This window comes from Chiroxiphia lanceolata, chromosome 19, assembly GCF_009829145.1.
Source record: "Chiroxiphia lanceolata isolate bChiLan1 chromosome 19, bChiLan1.pri, whole genome shotgun sequence".
Lineage (NCBI taxonomy): Eukaryota > Metazoa > Chordata > Aves > Passeriformes > Pipridae > Chiroxiphia > Chiroxiphia lanceolata.
The window spans coordinates 5,633,229-5,654,188 of NC_045655.1; the positions used below are offsets into that span (position 1 = coordinate 5,633,229).

Genomic DNA, 20,960 nt, shown 5'->3' on the forward strand with positions numbered 1-20,960 from the left:
TGCTCATGTATGTTTTTTAGTTCCTCTAAAACAGGTAGAATGTGAAGGTTGTGATCCTTTCTGAGGTGAGAAACCATGTTCTACATGGTTTCTGACATCCAGAAAACAGGCCACTGAGCACCCTCCAGGTAGCCTGGAGAGGACAGCAGACACAGGGCAGCCAAAGAGAAGATCAGCACTAAGAGGGATGTGGTGTCACATTTGCAGACAACATTAATGTGATAAAATTAAATAAATTAATTAATTTTAAAAATTAACCAGGAAGAATTTCTTCACGGAAAAGGTTGTCAGGCATTGGAACAGACTGTCCGGGTATGTGGTGGAGTCACCATCCCTGGAGGTACCCAAGAAAGGACTGAACATGGCACTCAGTGCTCTAGTCTAGTTGACAAGGTGGTGATCAGTCAAAGGTTGGACTTGAGGATCTTGGTCTTCTCCAACCTAAATGATTCTGTGATTCTGTGCCCTCAGAAAGGGGTTGCTCTAAGTCAACATAAATTAGGAACATGGGACAAGCATTTCCACCTTGGTTTGTCACACCCTGGGTGATCATTGTATGTTTGCTTGTGCTCTGCTCTTGCAGTGTGGTGAGGGTGAACAGAAGCATTTGAAATGTGTTTAATTTCCTGCTCTAACATTAATTCCCAGACTAACTCAGCAGCTCAGCTGTAACCTCTGCACCTGAGTGCATTTGTACAGCAGAGTGAGACACTTCTTGCCTGGGACTGTATTTGCAGCTTTGTTGATTGGCTTCAGACAGTGTCATGGACTTTGTTTCCAGGTGTACTCGGGCTGTGGGATCGTGTACTGCAGGATGAGGGATGTGTGTGACCAGCTGGCCATTGAACTGAGCTGCCGAGGGGTGAAAGCCAAGGCCTATCACGCAGGTACTGCTGCATCTCTCAGGAGCTGGAACAACTGAACTGTGCCACCTCTCAGGCCTGGGTTGGGGCTGCCTAGAAAAGAGCTTTCTAGGCATGGTCTGCACTGTGTCTGATGCTCACATGTCAGGTCTGTGAGATAAGTGCAGGGCCTTCACCAGAATGGCATTCCCCTCTCTCCAGAACTTTTGGATCTTGCATGGCCTAAATATAACAACTGCTTTTATCCCAGGGGAGGGGAGCTAAGTTTTCCTCTTTGGAATAGAAACAGCTGCTGCTGACTTCTGCTTGGTCACAGGCCAGGCCAGTTGTGCAGAAAGGAGTGTGTACATCAGTCAGTTTTAGTGAGGCTTGCAGTGAGGGAATGGAGGAGGAGAAAATCCTCGTTTCTTTCTGTTTGTTTTTTGTTTTGGGGGGTTTGTTTTTTGTTTTGGGGGTTTTGTTTTTTGTTTTGGGGGTTTTGTTTTTTGTTTTGGGGGTTTTGTTTTTTGTTTTGGGGGTTTTGTTTTTTGTTTTGGGGGTTTTGTTTTTTGTTTTTGGTTTTTTGTTTTTGTGTTTGGGGGTTTTGTTTGTTTGTTTGGGTTTTTTGTTTTATTTTCGGGGCTTTCTGTTTTTGATTCCTTCCCTCTCTTTCCCTTCCCAGGACTCAAGCCAGCTGACAGGACTTCCATCCAGAATGAATGGATGGAGGAGAAGATCCCTGTTATTGTTGCAACCATCAGCTTTGGAATGGGAGTAGACAAAGCAAACGTCAGGTGTGTGAGGCTGAGTGTTGGGCACCACCAGAGACTGAAACCTGAGCAGTGGGAAGGCAAAGTCTCAGTCTGTTAACTGATACACCTGACTCAAATGCCTGAGGAACACTTGCTAAAACCCACAAAATCAGAGCTGGGAGGTTTTAGCTTAGAAGCAGCAAAAACAAACCTGGAAGGGCTTTGTAAAGAAATCAAACACAAGGCAGCAGAGCTCCTCTTTGCCAGTCATCCCCAAAATTAAGAAAATTGGAGGAATGCTTGTTCTGCCACACCCCCAGGGTTTCAGAGAGAGCCATCTCAAGGCACTCACAGCTGCCTCTTTCACTTCCCTTAGTGAAACAGTTGCCGTTAAAAAGCAGTGGGAAGAAAATCACTTAAAATAATTCATGCACCCTCCACTAAAGTAGTCAGAGCCAGCCTTTTTTTGGAGATCTCTCTCCTCTTGCAATGCAAGGGGAAAAAATAGCAGTTCACAAATGGCAATAACCATATAAAAATACAGCTCTAGTCCAAGGCCAGAACTTTGGACATGGTTTCAATTCCTGCTCCTCTGGGATTTCTGTCACCACAAGGACTCGGTGTTAGAATTCCTGCCCTGCAATATAGCTGTGCTGAGTGAGTATTGGGATCACTTCATGGGGGGATCATTCAGGTGCAGCTCAGACAACACCCACAACAGACCTGATCTTTACTCTAAAATCCACATAAAGCAGTTTGAACACTGTGGGAGAGGGGCAGGACATCGCTGAGACAATCCCATCAGTTCACAACTGTGCCATCCCTCTGTCTGTGTCACTGCTGCCAGGAAACAGTGACAGACCACTTTACTCACTCCTTGATGCATGTCACCCAACAGAGAAATGAGAAGTCTCCTAGGACAGCAGCATGAGTTAAGGACCTGCTGAAGCCACTCTGCCCTGTTCAGTCGTCATTAAAAAAAGCAAAGAGTAACTGAAATGTTAGAGATTGATCAATGGCTGATTGAGAGGGAAATACAGCTGAAACACACTTGTAATCTGGTTGGTTTCCAAGGAATGGAGTTAAAATGACTATAGTAATTTATGTTTTTAAAATAGTTTAAAGGACATTATACCAAAGTTAACAAGGCACTGCTACCTGGCCTCTGCTCTGTGCTGGGAGATTTATGAGTATTTGTGCATATGTTATCAAGTAAGATCAGGTCTGACAACTTCTGGAGGTGACTCTTTTGGGCAAAAGGGAAAACAGAGGTGGTGCCTCTTTTGGATGGAATCTGCTTCTCTCCACTGTTAATTCAGTTTTGCTTAAGATTATTTATCAATTTCTTCAGTAACCTTCCTGATGGGCATTAAATATGTGGGGCTCTGATGGTTCCTGCTTGGCCTGTTCCTGGAGTGTTTGTGTTTGAAGAAACATGTTTGCTTGCTTTTGTCATTTAATCTTCAGCTACACCCATATGCATCATACCTGCCCTTGGGACATGCTGGCTTTGAGGCAGACTGGTATTTAAAAAATTGGCAGTGTTACTGTTCTGTAAAATCCTCTCAAAGCAGGTATAAGCTGACTTGCTGAATTGTCAGGTACTGGCAGGTTTAAAGCAGTCTTGCAGTGGTGTGTTGAAAACCTTCCTTCAGAGATTACATAAAATGTAGTAATGATTCTATAGTCATATTTGCTGGCTAGGAAAGGTGCCTTCATCTGCAAGTGAGCACAGTGAGACAGTTTCCCATGCAGACTTTGGCAAAGAAGTGTCTTTTGAAAATCAGGTATTTAAAAATTTGTTTTGTAATGGTGAAATTGTGTTCCACAAAAAAACCCCTTTTTAATGAATGCTGTGTTTTATGGTAAAATCTCCCAAACTCCTTAATCCAATGCCTTTATTCTCAGTCTTCATAGCTGTACAGTTGTTTGCATGTTTGGGATATTCGTGTGCTCATTCTTTTCCATCCATTTGGCATGTCATCCTGCTCACCTGTTGTCCAGATGCATTTTTTTCCCCCGTGTGTTAAGAGGACTTAAACTTCTGTGTGCAAAATCCCTTGCTGTGCTAAATCCTCTCTGTCTTTTATGCTTTTGCTGCCCTACTTTTTACTGCTGTTGGTGCCCACAAACACTACAAACGTGAGAAATGCTCTTGAGAAACCTGCAGCCTCGTGTTTCCTGTTTTATCCTGTGCAGGTTTGTTGCCCACTGGAATATTGCCAAGTCAATGGCTGGGTATTACCAAGAGTCTGGCAGAGCTGGGAGGGATGGGAAGCCATCCTGCTGCCGCCTCTATTACTCAAGGAATGACCGGGATCAAGTCAGCTTCCTGATTAAGAAGGAGCTCTCCAACATCCAGGTGAGAGCTGCAGAAGAGTACCCACCTGCCCAGATATTCAGCCTTTGCTCTAGTCTGGTTTCCCTGCAGTAACCTCTGAATAATCAAAGATGAAATGAGGTTTTCTGGGTCTAGAACTTCTGGAGCCCTGTTTCAAGGGACAGCAGAAGGGAGTGAAGCAGGAAGGGAAAGGGCTGCCAGACCCAGCTCTGTATGAGAGATGTGGGTGAGCAGAAATCTGGAGCAGAGACAGGGAGGTGTCTGTACCTGTTTGCCATATTGATCAGAAGGGTTGGATTTGGTCATTGCTAGAGTTACTTTACCTGTTTATATTTAAATTGAAGACTATAGTTCCTGTTCCCATCTACTTTCAGGAAAAAAAAGGCACCTTAAAAGAATCTGACAAAGCTGTGATGAAAGCTTTTGATGCCATTGTGAACTTCTGTGAGGAGCTGGGGTGAGTACACTTCTTTCAAACACTGATGTTAATGTTAGGGAAACCATGCCCTGTCCCTTCCAGGGAACTGTTATGGTTGAGATTGATCCTGCATGTCCAGGAAAAAAAATACTGAATTAATTGCTTGATATTTTGCTGTCTGGGCTGAGGAAGGTGTCCCTGAGAGTTCTCTCATCACTCCCACCTCTGAGTTAAGTGAGATGTTGGTCTTGGAGCCTCACCAAGTGACATGGGGATGTTAAACTATAACTCCTCTGGTGATGTATTTTACAATGTTCTATCTTTGATGATGGGTTGACTTAGTTGCAATTGCTTTTGTTTTGACTCTCTCCTCCTTCACTGCATCACCTCTCTCCTAAGGGGACACACAGACAGCCTAATCAGCATAGGATGGAAGCATTTAGATTTAATGTTTCTGTAAATCTCAGGGGCTCTACCCTGCAAAGTACTGGGTATCTGTGATTCTCATTGACCTTACAGGTGCTTAGAATGTTTTAGAAACAGGCTTAAATTATGGATATGCCCAACCTAAATGCAGACTAGCAACCACAGCGTGCATTGTTCAGGTTTAGTGCGTGCCTTGTAAGCTGTAATTGTACTAATTGCTGTTTTATGCTGGATAAGACATCAAAGCTTTAATTTTGTCAGGAAGAGAGCAGTGTGTGTTCATTAACTGGAAATGGTCTTCATGTGTCTTGCTTACAAGTTCTGCATTTCATTTCACTTTTCACACCTGAGTCTAGGACAACTTTTTCAGCATGAATGTAATGTGCTTTTTTTCTGATGCCTTGGTGAGCCTGTTGTCATGTTTGTCCTTGTTGTCATGCTTGGTAAACAAATCCTGTTTTTTATGGGATAGTCCTTTTTGTACTGAAATATGACACGACACTTGGGCACTTGAAGGAGCATGTCTTTGCCTAAAGTTGAGGTGGTGCTGTGAAGTAGCTTCTAGGAGGCTTCTTGCTCTGAGAATTTGATCCACTTGGCTGAGTAGGTCTGCTCCTTCTGCTGTGTGTTACCAGCTCAGTGATCAGAGGGCTGTTTGTGTCTGGGGTTTGTATAATCATAGAATGGTTTGGGTTGGAAGGGACCTTAAAGATCACTCAGTTCCACCCACCTGCCATAGGCAGGGACACCTTCCACTACACCAGGTTGCTCCAAGCCTCATCCAACCTGGCCTTGAACACTTCCAGGGACGGGGCAACCACAGCTTCTGTGGGCAACCTGTGCCAGGGCCTCAGAATAATAATCTGAGTATCACTGACCTAATTAGAAATCACGTCTCCCATACTTTTTCTTCCCACCCCTAGCTTGGTCCATTCTTCCTGCTGTACAACATGCCATGTGCATCCCCATGACACATCTTGCAGCACCACTGACTGACCTCCCTGCTCATAACTGTGCAGGACACTGAGGTGATATGGAAAGAAATGCCATGGTGCATTTCTTTTTTACATATTGAATTAATACAGTTCTATTTACTATCCAAACAGTGAAAGCAAACCTTAAACTCTGACCTTGCAAGGTTATAAATAAGAACAAATGAAGACAGATTGTGTACTGGCAAGCAAGTTTTTTGCATAGTATATTTAGGCTATTGTCTGAGTATGACAGCAGAACAATGGTATAAGCTGCTTTTCCAGAGTGGGTTTAGACAAAGTTTTCAGTGCTCAGAGTTTCCTATTGCTCTTTTGCAAGGTGAAAAAAAAAAACCAAACAAACCATGTAGCTGCAGCAGCAGAAGACAATCAGTTTTAGGGGGTAGCCACCTCTAACTGGTGGGTTTGCTTGAAAGATGAAAATCAGACAGAGGTGAGTTGACTTTGGTATTTGGCGAATCGCGCAGTTCCTGAGCACAGACAGCCCAATGTACCGAGTTTGCTGTGGACCTGCAGAACAACTTGTAGGCATTGGGACATTGCTTTTGATGCAGGAAAGTTGCATGGGGAGAAATAATCGCCCAGGGAGAGAGGATGAGGAAGCTTTCTGTGAACAACACAGTCAGGTTGTAGCTGGGCTGACTTGCTCCAAGTACCATGTTGTTACGTCACTGTCTATGTGCCGCTCTCTTTGTGCCTTGAAGATGTGCAGCACCCAAAGATAGCAGCAAATAAAATGAGAGCAATAAAAACAAGACAGAAGATGCCAATCACCACCAGCCCTCCAAGACTCCAGTCACTTGCTGTAATCAGTGTCTTTAGGTCTTCCAGAACTGAGGATGCCTCTTGCGCTGATGACATGCTGGTTTTCCACCCTGCTGGGGGTAGACAAGAACAGTGTCAGGTGTTGGTGTATCCTCTCTATGCTCTGAGCACAGTCTCAAAACCAGTTACAGGTATGAATGCTGTCTGTGCCTACAGGCATCCCCCTTCCAAAAGCAGAAACAGAAATGGGAGCATAAACCAGAAGAAATACAGCTGAGGCCTGTTTCACAATCAGATCTACCAAGATGTAAAGAGGAAAAGCTTCTGGCTCTACAAGATTTTGGCAGCTGAGGTTTATTTTAATCATAGTTAATCAATATTTTAAATAATATAGTGTCTCCAGCATGTTCAGTATGAACCCTTCACCTCTGTTAGCTGCACAGCCTATACATGAAAACCAAGTATTCAGTGGGAGAACTTCCTTGATACCATTAGAAAGATCTCTAAAATAGAGTTGGGGACTGAAACTCTGAGAACACACTGGAGATTAAATGAAGACTTATTTAAAAACAAACAAGCAAAAAAAAATCCACCCACCAACAATAAGCAAAGATCATGTACAATTTGTTGCTTTTATAAGGCTTAGAGTAGTCTAATTATGTTAAAAAGGGAGTCCTGCTAATGGAGTTCGCTTTAGTAATGCTTTCTGTTACTCTGCAATAGAAGCACAAGTTTTCCTTCCATGAAGTACTTAGGTCCAGTAATAATTTAAACTGGGATCTCAGTGGGTTCTACACACTTGCTTTTTCACTGATACTTTGCATAATGACTCAGCTGTCGGCCCTCTAAAGAACATCCAGCATCTCTTTGTGAGCATCTTGTGGTTTTACTGAAGGTTCCTTGTTTCTCAAGGGAAAGGGTGGAATATTTCTCACACTTTCTTGCAAATGCAACTATGCAGATGTAATACAGGAAGAGATCTTTGTTATTTTTGAAAATTTGTTTGACTTGCTGCCCCTTAGGTATACTGAGTACTGTAAGGAAAAGGATTAGTCCCGTAAAGCGTGTTTCATCCTCAGCAGCTCAGATTTGACTAGAAGCACAAGCTTGCACTTGCTGAAGGTTTTGTTTCTTTTTCAGCAGCCAAATATATTCAGTTCATGGTTTGTTTTCTGGACTGATGGCAGATCACCATGCTCAGTCTCTAACCAACAGGCACACGGGACAGGAAAGCTGTTCTGAATAGCTTCCTTTGCCTTCAGAAAGGAGGCAGCCTAGATACTGGTTCTGTAGACCCAAAGGCAGGAACCCTGTGGGACTGCACACCCCAGGAAGTTCCTCTCTCTTTTACTAAGCACAGTAATCTTTTACTAATCTTTATGAAGATTTTATAAATACCTGAAGCTGTTGTGTTTGTAGAAGGTATTTCTTCTGTTGCCTCCTCTGCACCCCTCCAAGAGATCCTGGCCTGTGATGAGGGACCCCTTACTGTGCCTTGAGACTTTCAGAGGTAGCCTGGAAATTACCTTGGTGCTGCAGTAAATGATTAACAGCTGATTTTCCTGCAAAGGTGTGGCTAATTTAATCAAATCAAAGACCTTGAGGCTAAATAAAAAGTCCTAATTCAGCTGTTGCTCAGACATTTCTTCCTCTCCGTGGCTTTATCCCCTCCTACACCTGCTGCAGTGACTGAAAAGGCCCACTATGTCCTGTCTGGACAGGATGTGGTGGAGAGAAAGGCTGTGTTTCCTGGACCCTGAGTGAGACCATGAACAAGATTGCCCTGCAGTCCAAAATCCGTTGTGACAGTTCACGGAAATAAATCCGTTACAGAGCATTGCACTGCTGTTAACTGCAATAAAACTGCCTCCCTGTTGCTTTCCTGACTGGAGAAGACCCGAGGGATGGTTCTGCAGAGAGGTGGGAGGGGAGAAGGAGGAGTGTGGTGCGCGAGACTGTGTGTGTGTCAAAAGGAAACTTATTTTTCACAAGCCAAGCAAATCGCTTTGAAACCAGAGGGATAATGTTACAGAACAGAAGCTATTCCATCGAGTCATCAGTAGACCTTCAGCCACTTCTGCTGGAGGGGCTGGCCTTGCTGGCTTTTTGAGGTTCCTCAGGGAAAGAATCAACTTCAACACTTTTATCATCAGGACTGAAGTAACGGTATTCCCTTGCAGTTCCTTCGAGCTCACTCAGTTTTCACAACGTGTGCAGGAGTTGGTGTGTTTGAAGCTGTCTCTCCTTAGTCTGTGCTTTTCTGAATCTCCCTCTGCATTTTGAAACAGAGGATCCATCCTCACTAGTGCTCCCTACAGGTCCCTATGTATGAGTATGGATTGAAGCCAAAACCACAAAAGCTCTTTTGGGTGGTGAGGAGGGACTCAGGGACTGGCACGTTTGTAGTTGGCAGAAGCTGAAGGGCTGCAGTAAACTGGGGACTTGCTGGGCATCTTTCAGGCCACCCTGATAAGTTGCATGCAAGAAAGCAGCAGACCCCACCCAGTCCAGACAAGCAATTGGCATGTCTAAATCTCAGCTACAGGAATAGCCCAGCTGAGTGCAGTGGTACAAAATGGTACAAGGCAGAACATTAGGCCTGTGAGGTCCAGACAAGTGTGTAGAAATTGGTCCAGAGACTCCTCTAAATGGTGCCTGCTCCTCTGCTCCAGAAAACCACCTGAATCCTCTAAATAATTGCTTAATTTTCTGTCCTTCTCTTTGTTTAACAGTGCTGTGTTTATTCAGTTTCTAATTCAGGAACTTAAGGCGGCAGCGATAAGAGAGGAGCCATTTCTCTTGTCCCCCTGCCTGGTATCTGTCGGTGGTTTAACTTGTACCACCACTGGGAAACATGCATTTGTAGCTTTTCCTGTTGAGATAAGGCCTGGCAGCTTGTTCCCAGTGACAGCAACCTGTCAGTTGTTGGTATGTGTCCAGCCTGCTGAGCTTCCTCCTGACTTAGCACAGACTGGCTCCATGCTGCTCCAACAGTTCTCAATGGGATTCTGTTCATGTCTGTAGCTGGCACTGTCTAGCACCAGCTAGGAAAGAAAGTGAGCTCTGTTCATTCCCGGGTCTTGTGACTTAATTTAGATACAGAAACATCTGTTGAGTCTGTCTCCTGCAAAAGAGGTTCTGAGGCTGCCGATGCCACCTTGATTACCACTTGTTTGTGAGTGAAATGAGCAATGACATATCTGAGAGGTTGGTGTGATGCACCTCTGAATGTTGATTAGACTAAACTGATGCTGTGCTTGAGCTTATTTTACCCTAACATGCTGGTTGGCAGTGAAAGCTTTGGGACAGCCTAATAAAGCCCAGTGCTTTGTTAGTCTGAGTGTAACTGTGCATGCAGTGGCTCATCCTAGTGTAGTCTGCTGTTGGCAGTTGCCAAGTTGGGGCTCAACTATTTACTTTCTGAGGAACATCCTCATCTTCTGCTGGAAGGTTTTTCCTTTTTATTAATTTAAAAGTAACATCGGTAGTTTGAGGAATTTTATTTTTCTTTTGATTCTTAGACTATTTTCTATGTCATTGGCTGCAGATATATTCCAATGTGCAGCAGCACAAAAATGCCAAATACCCACATCTGGTTTGTTGACAAAAAATAAAGCTCTTAAACATAAGAAACTACTGACATAATGTGCTTTTTACCAATCTGAGCGCAGGCATCAGAGAAAAGACATTTCTTTACAAAGTTTTCTTTATTTTTTCTCCCTTTTGAAGCGTAAAGAATATTTAAAAGCCCACTGTTAAAAACTTGATGATTCTATTCTCCCTAGCTCCATGTTGCCTCTGGTACATACATGTGTAACCCCTTTGCCTCCTCTGCACTTAGCACTTGGGATACAGGGGCTGAAGGTGACTTCTCTGTGTGCATGTAACTTTTTATACCCTCTCAAAAAGGTGTTTGGTCCCACACTTGGTGCTGAAAGACCAGTGGCTTTGAGTTGTGCAGTATTTCAGCCTTCCATTGGGCTGTCCCAGCTGTGGAAGTCGTGGCCTGTGCCACAGCCTTGTACGTACATAAATCCCTTTCGGAAGTTCGCCGGAGCGCAAACCAAACATACACAGTGGCTGCAGCATGGAAAAGGGATTTATTTGCACTTGTTAACTCCAGCAGCACAGCCCATTCTTGGCTCTGCTCTGTCACCGTGCCCGCTGTCAGCTGCTGCTCACATACCCTGAAGTGACGGTTACCACGGTGCGTGTCACTCCTCCAAAATGCCTCTGTGCCTGCTCATAAACATACCCTTGGCATAGTGTTTATGTCCACTAAAATAAACTGCACACAGTGCAGGGAGTCAGGCCACAGATCCCTCAAGTAAGGGCAGGGATTTGTTCATCTCCTGTAGCTCCCATGCTCTGCAAGAACCATTCATCTGCAACAAGCAGTAGAACCACACAGGGGGGTGGGGAGGGAGCACGTTTAGCAGCAGTACGATCAAAATAAGCTGTGGTGTTGGTGAGTTTTTCCCTTTTGCCTTCGCCTTTCTGTTTACAAAGAATATTCCACGTGATCTGAATTTTTTCTTTGGCAGTTTCACCTCATTGTAACACCAATGAAATGACACCAGGAGCATTTGTTACCAGCTCTTCTCAGAGCCTCAGCTGGCACGTCTGGATCAGAAGGTCCATGATTTGTTGTTTTCAGCAGATAGCTAAACATGTCTCCTGCAGCTGGTTTTTGAGAGAGCAGGTTTGGGCTTGATCCATGATCACCTGAGCATGTGGTGATGTCAGTGAGTTTTGCTAACGCCCAGCACCATCCTTCTGGGTTAGCCACCTGTGAGGAGAGCAGGCACTGCCTGGCATGTGGTCCTGGACGTGTTCTCTGCTTTGGTCTGTGGCCCCGTGCTCTCAGAGGGGATCCTTGGCTGGCCCAGCTGCAGGGCTGTCTTTGGGAAAGCTGTCTCTTTTCTCAGCAACTTGTGTCCATGCCCTCCCACCCCATCCCACCCTAGAAGAGGGAGACAGTGATGGTAAAGGAGCTTTACCTTTCTGGTCACAGTGGTGGCTGTCACAGAGAGAAGGAATTCTACGCTGTGGTTTCTGGTCCTTTGAGTCATGTTAATTAATATTGTTATTGCCATTTTCAGTGAGCTAGTGTGGAAAGTCATTCCCATAGGACTGAATCATGATGTCCATGCGTGTCCTTGATAGTGGGTTGTGTCACCTCGTTGCACTTCACGAGCGGGCAGTCGGGCGGACTTGGCTCTTCCTACCTCTGGTGTCATCACAGCCACAGCAGCTGTAGCAGCAGCAACTGCAGGCAATGATCATGAGCACCAGAACAGTGACTGGAAAGAGAAGCAAAGGATATTGTTTCATGGTGTTGGAGCAATCCCTATGCCTCCTGCAAGTTGTTTGTTGAGCAGCAAAATGAACAAAGCCTGGTTTCTTGTGAATTTTTTTTTTGCCTTATATCCCCAACTCCCCCCCTCCTAAGTTCCTGTTCACTTGTATTGGTTATCCATTTAATCTGGACAATCATTACCTGGTATTTTGAGATCTTAAGAGCTACATACCACACCATGTGGGGGTTTATCTTCACCTGCCTCATGGGCTGTTGCTTAGGAGCTGACATGCAGTTACTGAGCAGAGCTTTGTGCCTGGAAAGGATGAAAATCCAACTCTGCCCATAGTTGTGTCAGAAGCAACTCAAGAGGGTTTGGTTGCTCAAACTGTCAGTTGTATTTCTGAAGAGAGCATGCAGTGTAGCCTTTAAGGATAGATATTTGTGACTGGGTTGGCTTTACTCTTTCTTCTGTATTTAGCTTGAAAAAATAGATACTTCAAATGCAGAGTTTTGTTTCACAAAGCAGTGGGCTAACTTCCTGATATTCTCCTCTAGCCATGATGGTTGGTGTTGGGAGGGATATATTAGTTTATCTGGAGTAGAAAAGGATGACATGTTTCATCCTGCAAAACACACAACAGTGTGTGAACGTGCATGTGTGTGTGTGCATGTGTTCCTTCAAAGCCTGGAGCTGGGCTGCCAGGTATCTGAACCTGTGGGGAACCAGCTGTAGGTATGAACAAAATAAAGCAGCAGGTGTGACTTTCTGAATTCCAGCCCAGGGAGGAGTGTCCAGTTGGATACACACCCTTCCTTTTGTCTGGGAGCAAACTGTGTTTTTGAGGAGGAGGGCCTGTCTTCCTTCCTGCTTGTTTTTCCCATCATATAAACAAACTTCATCCCCCTTGATCAAGCAGTTCTTTGTTATTCCTTCCATGCCATCCCCACACAGAGCAGCAGGAGGGATCTTGCCATTACCAGAGGGGAATAAATAGGCTCATCTGAAGCATACTGGCTTCCACTGAGCCAGGAACAGGAATGACACTCGGAGTCTCACTTAAGTGTCTTGTGGCAGGGAGATGCCCTAATACCATTTGTCATAAACTATCTCCTATGCATCAAAACATTACAGCAGCTCTGGTTTGGTTAAAATACTGCTGTTTAAACCAATGTTTAAATATGAGAGCTTTGGGTAAAGCTGTACTGTTGGCCTGCCATGCTCTGCATCCATGTAGAGATATGTGCTGAGTATTAAAAAAATGACCTAGAAATTAACCTGGGCCTCAGAGCACAGCCTGAAAAACAATTGCCAACACCACCAACCCACCAACCAAGAGTGTGGCACAAGCTGCCCCCATAGAAGAGAAATTCTGACACCCCTTGGCCTCCACCAATAAACTCACCAATGAACAGAAGAACCACACAAAAGCAGACAATCTCCACTGGCTCAGCCTTGGGCAGTTTCTGGAGCTTAAGGAGAAACTTCTCACCAATGCCTTGAATTTCCTTCAGAAAGGTTTCAGTAGACATTCTGTCACAAGCTCTCCAGGCTTTATGCTGTAGAAGAACCAAACAGAGAATAAACCTCTTCACTGACTAATGCTAGGGAGCTGCCAGCCTTCTTATACAGCTGGTGATCACAAGGAAAACAAGTTTATCTGGTCTCAGTCCTTGCTCCCAGTAGCTAAGGTGGAGGACTATTAACTGTCTACGTGTTCTAGCACTGTTTTAATTTCAAAATCCAGCTTCGAGGATGTTTTGTCAACTGCACTGTTAAGCAAAGGCAAAACGGTGTTTCTTCTGCAAGGACACTTATTTCAGCAGGCACAGAGTTAGAACTGGACAGTGCCTGCCCTTGGCTTTCAGCCAATGAAAATAATTTTTTTTCTAGTTGTGCTAACTTGTCCTTCCAGAAAGAAATGCAGTTCTAACTCAGCTTGAATTCCAAATGCTAAACTCCAGTGGTACATAGTTTTCAGTTGTTTTTTACTGAGTAACACAAAGCAGACTCCCTTGAAGGCTTCTTGCACTTTGAGCTACAGAAAGCCCCTTCAAAAACTAAGGCACTTATTTCAACACCTCAGTACAATACCTTTAATAATGTTTTATCAACCAGTTTTACTGTATGGTGATATTAAGATTTAAAGTCTGCATTCCCTGGGGACAGATGGGTGCTTTTCAAGTTCTTACAGATGAATGAAAGGTAAGGGTTTCATTTTAAGCTACATTCTAACTGAGCAATATATGAATTGAACAATGGATGTCCACCCATCAGTGCTGGTGATGAGCAAATAAAAGCCCCTGGATCTGTTGGGGAGATGCTCCACAAGGGAGGTTAATCCTACTCATTAATCTTAGACCTTCTTTATTCTCAGAGTGATCATCAGGAGCTACTGTAACTGAAAATATTAGTGTAATCAAAGTTATGTGCCTCAGTTTTGCCACCAATATTTGCTGATCTTTTGCCCCATGAGCAGGATTTGGGAAGGCAAAAACTAGTGGGCAGGAGACCTATGGATGCTAAATTTTTTCTTCAGTCAGGAACTAGAATTGGATATTGTTGAGAAACATCCATAGTTTCACCTAAAACAAGGGTTTGGACAGGTCAACACTTGAATGGATTATAACTTTTATGTCATTGTTATATCAAAATGTGCTAGTTTGTGTGTTTTGTAATAGTCATCACTGGGTTATGGGACTTGAACATTGCAGTTTAATGTCCTGGTCTCAGTGATAACACAAAGCCAAGTGACCAAGACAGCACTTCCAGAACAAGCCAGCTAATTCCTTCCTGCACATCTGGATCAGTTACTCAAACAAATGGAGGCTTGGAGTTCAGTTTCTTCTAAACACACTGAGGACAGAGAGACCTTGGCTGTTTCTTTGCATGCTGGGCTTAAATATTACAGTGCCAAGTTAAATTAAGTTTTGTATGTTTATGCAATTCAAAAAGGCTTTTCTTTGTTCTTTTAAACCCAAGCTAAGGAATAAAAATCGGAACCAGCTGGGATGGGGGTGGATGGAAAATCTACATCTACAGAAAGATCTCTGTGCAACTTAGCAGGGAGGCAGAGCTGTGGCCTTTTGACCTGAAAAGGTCACTTTTGAGACTAGGGCTAAATAGTTCTTTCCAGATGACTGCATACCCCAAGTGAGCTGCTCCAGAAACGGCTGCCTTATCCTTTGCACCGTGCTGTGGGATTCTGTGTCAGCAGGTTTTCAGTTTTGTTTCCATTCCAAGAGATGGTGGAGGAAGCAGAGGTGATTTGTGTTTTCTGTTCTTGGCTCTAGAAGAAAAATGTTAAAAAAAAAAAAAAAAAAGAAAAAAATTCTGGCTCTAAGATCCTGAAAATGTTTGTTCCCTTTGGAGGTGTTTCTGCCTGTCCAGAAGCTCTCCTAGTAAGGAATCTGCTGTAATAACCTTCCATGCCATGCTTTGGACTGCACCAGAAGGAACAAATATAAGAACCAGGCTTGTGAAGTTTGGGTATACAGTGTAAAATTACTGATTAGGATTGTAGAGCTCTGGATTAGCAAAGTGCTTAGTCTGAAATGAAAAAGCATGTCTCAGTAACGGCCACTCCCCTGCCCATGGAACCTGGTCTGGAGCTAAGTGAAGGAGTTTTTATTCTAAAACTTGCAAGGAATGTTGCTTGTTTACCTTGGTCTGAACTACATCAGGGGCAAAGTTTGATGCTGGTGGTGCAGTCTCCAATCTACCCGTGAGGAAGCAAATGTTTTTCTGCTCGACTGCACTTCTGACTTGCACTCTGGTTCCAAGGGCTCTCGCTGCTTTGGGATTTCTGCTTGTGCAGCGTAGCAAAAGGGTGAATAATAAAATAATTCTTAAAGAAAAAAAAGTGAAACTCTCCCAAGAAAACCAGTTATATTCTGTATATTCCATTCTACTTGTATGTTCCTTTCTAGTTGTGACTTAAAGTCTTTGTTCAGGACTGGTTTTGATTCTGACCTTTTCCCACTTGATTTCAGCGAAACCAAGAGCTCACCCTTGAAATTAGCATAAGGGTAAGAATAGTGTTGTGTCACTTATCCATCTTCCTCTTGTACAACACAACAGTGATGACATTACTTACAAATTTCAGAGTCGAGTTCTAAGAATTAATTCCTTTTTTTCTGTTATACTCTGTTCAAGGAAGCTCCCAGTTCTGTTACTACTGTCACCAACAGTAATAACAGAAAGGTGGTCAGCATATTCATTACTGAAGCAGTAATTGTAATGATTATTACTAAAACAGGCAACTCTTGGGAGATTTAAAACTTAAGGTTGTAGGTGTGTAGGTTGTAGGTTAACTGACAGTTTACTTTCTAGTGTTAGAGTGCTGGCTTAGAGCCTAGAAGAGCCACCCAAGTTACTACCTCACAGATTCTGTGGAGCTTGGAGCAAACATAATTGCTGGTGTTTTTCTCCCTGCTCATCATTTTCCTTCCTCAAAACCTCACCCACTGAGGATGGGACCTCTCCAGAGCAGAGGAGACATGGCTGTAGGGCAGCAAAGCTGATGGAACTTGTTACAGAAGAAACAGTGAATGACCACAGTGCAGTGTGGTCTTCATAACACATTGTTAGACCAATGTCAGGAACTTCTGCTCCACAGCTGTAGCCAGAGCTCACATGAAGTGAGAATAAGGGGAAGAGAGGCAAGATGAGAAACTCAGGTGGAAAAGAAAGTAAACTCAATGCTGGTGTCTTGTGACAGGCAGGTTAGAATTTCCTGCTGGGGTGGGGTGGCAGCTTGAAATCCATGATTTCAGCTGTATCCTGTTCTGGCTGTTCTTTAAGAAATAATTCATCTATCCAGTGTTGCCAGTTGAACTAGATCATCAAATCTTTCTGCCCTTCCCTATGTTACAAGGCACAGCAGAGGAGGGAATACAATAAATCATTTAATTTGGGTTTATTTCTTTCTGAGGAAAAAAAGGCCCAATCTGCCATGTGTCATGAGCTGTTAGGCTTGGTCGAAAAGAGAGAGCACAGTAATGATGCAGGGGAATGGTAACAGCTGCAGGTGTGCTGCTCAGCTGCAAGGATTACATGACCCTGTAAAACCAAAGAGCATGGCCTGTGTTCAGGGCTTATAGAGATTCAGATTCCCAGAAAGCATTAATGCAGATTCATCTTGCTGTGCCCACTGAATAAAGCTGTGAAAATTGCCATAATAGCACCGAAATTATCTTTCTGAGTTGTTTTAATGGACTCTGCCATACTGAAGCACTCAAAGGAGTTGGCTGCTCAGTCCTTTTGAGACTAAAGCCATTAAAAAGCCTCAATCTAGACATTTGAGAGAAAAGCCTCAGTCAAGGTTCCTTTGTGCTGTGAACTGGCTGTGTGGGAGGGCTTCCAGGCTTCAAGCAACAAAAGGAGCTTTGGGATGACCATGTGTGATGGGGTCCCACATGCCACTGCTTAAACCTAGTCAGGTTGCTGTAAATCTTTTGGAATTGATGCAAATTGATAGGGGTTTTTTGGTGTGTCTTTGGTTTGGAAAGCTGCATCCGATCTGTGTGTGCACACAGGTGCATCCACAGTTGAACTGGAGGGAGTGGGTGAGCTGAAATTTACTGCTGAGGAATGAGACACTTGTTTACTCATAACCCTGGTGGTATTTGAGCAGCCTATTTAAGTGCAAAGGACATGCATTTGAGTTTGTGGTTTAGCCCCAGGACTGGAAGTTAGTAAATAGAAGCAGTTTTCCTGGCCTGCCAGTGATGTTTTACTGGTGGCGTGACTTTGGATAAGTCATCCCATCCCTCTGTTGGGTGACTTCATCTCTGCAAAGAGTTGGAACATGTAAGCATCATCAGAGGTTTGCTTGTTAATTGTTGTGTGTCCAAGTCTCCAACATGCTCGGAAATCTTTAGATAGGAGACAATAAGTCCCTGGTTTTGTTGCAGTTACAAACTGAACTGGCCTTTACTTGCTCACTGCCTGTTACACTTTGGTCACTGAGCCCATTTAGGTTGGAAGTAGATGAAAGCATCTTGTTTGTTCCTAAGCCAGCTGTGCTCCACAGGGGGTCTACTGCTCTTGCCATGATCCTCATCCATTGCTTTTACTGTGCTTTGTGTGGATTTGTTGCTCAGGTAATCTAAAAATGGAGACCAACGGAGGGGGGAATTCGTTGGGAACAAGAAGCTGTCAGTGCCTCTAGTCCTAATGCAGCAGGTCCCAGTGGAGTCAGATCTCCTCCACTGTGCCCACTGTCCACAGCACCAAAGCTCCAGAGACCTTACAAAGGAGAACCTTCCTGATGTGCCCATCAAGCAGAATGCCAGGACAATATTCCCATTGCAACCTTGTCTTTTTCCCAAGACTGACTGTGGAGAAGCAAATGCTTTGTGTTGTTCTTACTCAGGCAAGTCAAATTGGTTGAAATTGGATCCGTACAGGGATGGGAAGCCTGTATGGATTGTGGTAGCTTATTTTGTGGGAAGTCTTAGAAGGCAAACCTAGCCTCATGGAAGGAGGGTGTTGAGCAGCCAAAGGGGAGGGGATGCTTTTTATTCTGATCTAAAACTCCAAAATAAACTCTGACTGTGTTTGGCCACTTTCTAAAGAACGTGAAGCTTTGACCAGTTTCAAAACCTACCAGCTTTGTTCTTGAAATGTGCTTCTGATTTCATCTGGATAAGGTCTGCAGTGCTTCCTGTTCCAGAACAATGTGGGTTGCTAGGTGTGACTACAGTCTGGATGCAGTTTGGCATAACGTGTCATAATTCCTGCACGATTGTTTATTGTTCCAAGCTTTTAGTGTACTGCTGAGATGAAAAGGGCCATAGAAATGGAGTTGTATTATCAGTGCATGGTTTTCCCTCATCATTGTTAATGCAATGTTTGCTGCCACGGTTGTAGTTGACCAGCCACGTGAATCTTAACTATAGTTCAGACAAGCCCTTTTTTTCCTAAAACAGGAGTGAACGGTGCCAGACAGACCTATAATTCATTCCCAAGCAGATGAAAATAGTTTCCAGTATCAAGAGAATTCAGCCCTTTAACAGCACACACCCAAACTGGTAAATTGCAGCTCGATGTCATGGGAGAAAAGCTTTGACTTTGTCAGTTGGTCTGGAAAAGAAGGCCACACATTCCTTCAGATTATAAAGCTGCCCTGACTGGGCAGCCCTTTGGCTGGAATACCCTGTCATCACCACCACCCACTATTTGGAGGTGGGTTTTGAGGCAGCACTGTAAATGTCCCTTCTCTCCCCTACAACCAAATATTAGATTAATATAAAAAGGCACTGAATTTCCTGCAATAGCATTTTCAGTAGCTGAGGTACCCATTGGGGCACTGAGCTGAGAGTCTTTACACCTCTACTGAGCACCCTGGTTTTCCAGTCCATCCCACAAAACCCCACGAGATAATTCCTCACTACTAGGAATTTTTTAAGTGGGGAGACCAAAGCACTGAGCCATCCAATGAAAGGAAAAGGTCAATTTTAAAAATAAACCTGTAGCTCTTCTACAAGAGAACTTTTTTTAGGGTTGGTGATGCTTGAATCTAGCCTGAAAGTCTATTCTAATATTAGCAAAATAACCATTCCCCAGGAAGCTGACAGAGAGGTAGCTGTGTGCCTGTGAAAGCCTTGTAGTTACTTCACATAGTGGGATCTGTCAGTAGTTTGGTGGTTGAGGTCTGGCAGCTGGAGCTCACAGGGAGTGCTGGAAACTCCTCCACCTTTCAACAGCCCCCTCTGTGCCCTGTCCTTGACTGATCTCAGACCTCCAGGTCTCACAAGTTACATGCATTTTTGAGTTTTTTGAAATAAGACGGACTGATCCTAGTAATGATGACACCTGGGTGTAGCAACTCAAAACTAAAGGCTACAACAGCTGCTTCCCCAGAGGAAGCCGTTTTGAACCACATCAGCTGTGGCTGTGTGGGAAAGCAGTGAGAGCCCCAGTGGAGGTGAGGGCTGGGTGCTGCTCTCCTCACCCAGCTCTCTCACAGTCCCTGCTGTCCATGTGTGACTCTGCTCTGGCCCACTGCAGGCTGTGTGATCAGAGGGTTGTCTCACAGAAAGGATCTGCTCTATCAAAACCGGGTTTATTTTGTTCCTCCGCTCCCATAACCGCCCTCACGTTGTAATGAGGCTGAGGCCTGTGCACTGTGACAGCTGTAACACAAGCCATGTCCTGCTGCTTTTATCCAGACATGTGTTTCATATTGCTGTTCCTCTCCCCCACACACATGTACAGCGCGGCTGCGGCTGGACAACCCCCCAGCCAAAGCCTTTAACATTTTCTTTTGGCGAGGAAAACTTGGCATGTTTCTCTACCTCCTTCCCTCCCCTGCCCTTCTCCCCTCACTCCTCCCTCCTTCCTTTTTTTTGTTTTTGTTTCCCTAAACTTTGTTTTTTCACATGCTTTATTTGAGAATCCATCTTAACTGCAGCAACCAACCTACACAGACCCTTCATTAGCAGGGTGGAAACTTCCCTCCATCCCCTTGAGCCCAGGGCTAGGCTGGAGGCGTGTGGGTCTTAACTACTACATCCCCTCACTCAGGCAGTTCCAATTCCATGTTTGTACAACACTTAGGTCAGAAAGACCTGCCCTCCCTTCCACGTTAATGGATATGGAGAGAAGTGGAAATACCTGATCCTTAACATTCCTCCCTACAGGCATGTGTAGGATCGGGAAGACGTCTTTCTATGAGAACTGGCTTTCTGGCTCTCTGTTTGTAAACAGCTGAGTGCCCATGCTCCTCCTGGAAGAGGCTGAGGGGGTCCCAGCTCAGTGCTAGGAGCTGCAAGAGCTTCAACACAGAAAAATCAACTTCATATGGCAGAAAAAGGGGGTTTATATGATGGGTCTCCTTTGCCAGCGCCCCTTCAGCTGCCCCAGCAGCAAAATGGAGATGGGACAGCAAGGTTGTGGGACACCTCTGTAAAACCAAGGCTTGGACTTAATGATCTTAAAGGTCTTTTCCAAACTAAATGATTCTATGATTCCGTAATTTTATGTATTTAGGGGATCCTTCGCCTCTCCCTTCCCTTTTCACGGCATGCAAACTTGACGGCTTGTTACTGTAAACCATCGACGGTGTGTGTGCATCTATGTGTCTCTCAGAGCAGTGGGTTCCCATGCTGCTTTGAATAGT

The 20,960-nt window shown here is 44.3% G+C and overlaps 2 protein-coding genes across 5 annotated transcripts in view; one reads left to right on the top strand and one right to left on the bottom strand.

The window, feature by feature from the left end:
- Nucleotides 1-20,960, top strand: part of RECQL5 (RecQ like helicase 5) — a 37,239-nt gene that overhangs the window by 2,973 nt on the left and 13,306 nt on the right. For all 3 annotated transcript variants that reach the window (XM_032706358.1, XM_032706361.1, XM_032706359.1), the window contains exons 5-8: nt 782-887; nt 1,525-1,636; nt 3,794-3,956; nt 4,310-4,392. In XM_032706358.1, the coding sequence (XP_032562249.1) occupies nt 782-887; nt 1,525-1,636; nt 3,794-3,956; nt 4,310-4,392 (464 nt within the window). The remainder of the gene's footprint in view (nt 1-781; nt 888-1,524; nt 1,637-3,793; nt 3,957-4,309; nt 4,393-20,960) is intronic.
- SMIM5 (small integral membrane protein 5) lies at nt 5,946-18,523 on the bottom strand. 2 transcript variants are annotated; one of them, XM_032706364.1, is made up of 6 exons: nt 18,447-18,519; nt 15,500-15,641; nt 14,985-15,125; nt 13,242-13,395; nt 11,537-11,839; nt 5,946-6,649 (listed from the first exon to the last, which is right to left on the bottom strand). In XM_032706364.1, exons 4-5 carry the CDS (start codon nt 13,366-13,368, stop codon nt 11,727-11,729), a joined length of 240 nt encoding a protein of 79 aa, XP_032562255.1. In that variant the 5' UTR covers nt 13,369-13,395; nt 14,985-15,125; nt 15,500-15,641; nt 18,447-18,519; the 3' UTR covers nt 5,946-6,649; nt 11,537-11,726. The 2 variants fall into 2 exon arrangements, with proteins under 2 accessions (XP_032562255.1, XP_032562256.1); XM_032706365.1 differs by lacking the exon at nt 15,500-15,641 and having other exon boundaries at nt 18,447-18,523.

Excerpts from the sequence above, each read along its gene's own strand:
- SMIM5 (XM_032706365.1), bottom strand. The coding sequence starts at position 13,368 with ATGTCTACTGAAACCTTTCTGAAGGAAATTCAAGGCATTGGTGAGAAG. Across the intron at positions 11,840-13,241 it reads TGTGGTTCTTCTGTTCATTG|TCACTGTTCTGGTGCTCATG; the intron begins GTGAGTTTATTG and ends TTCTCTTTCCAG.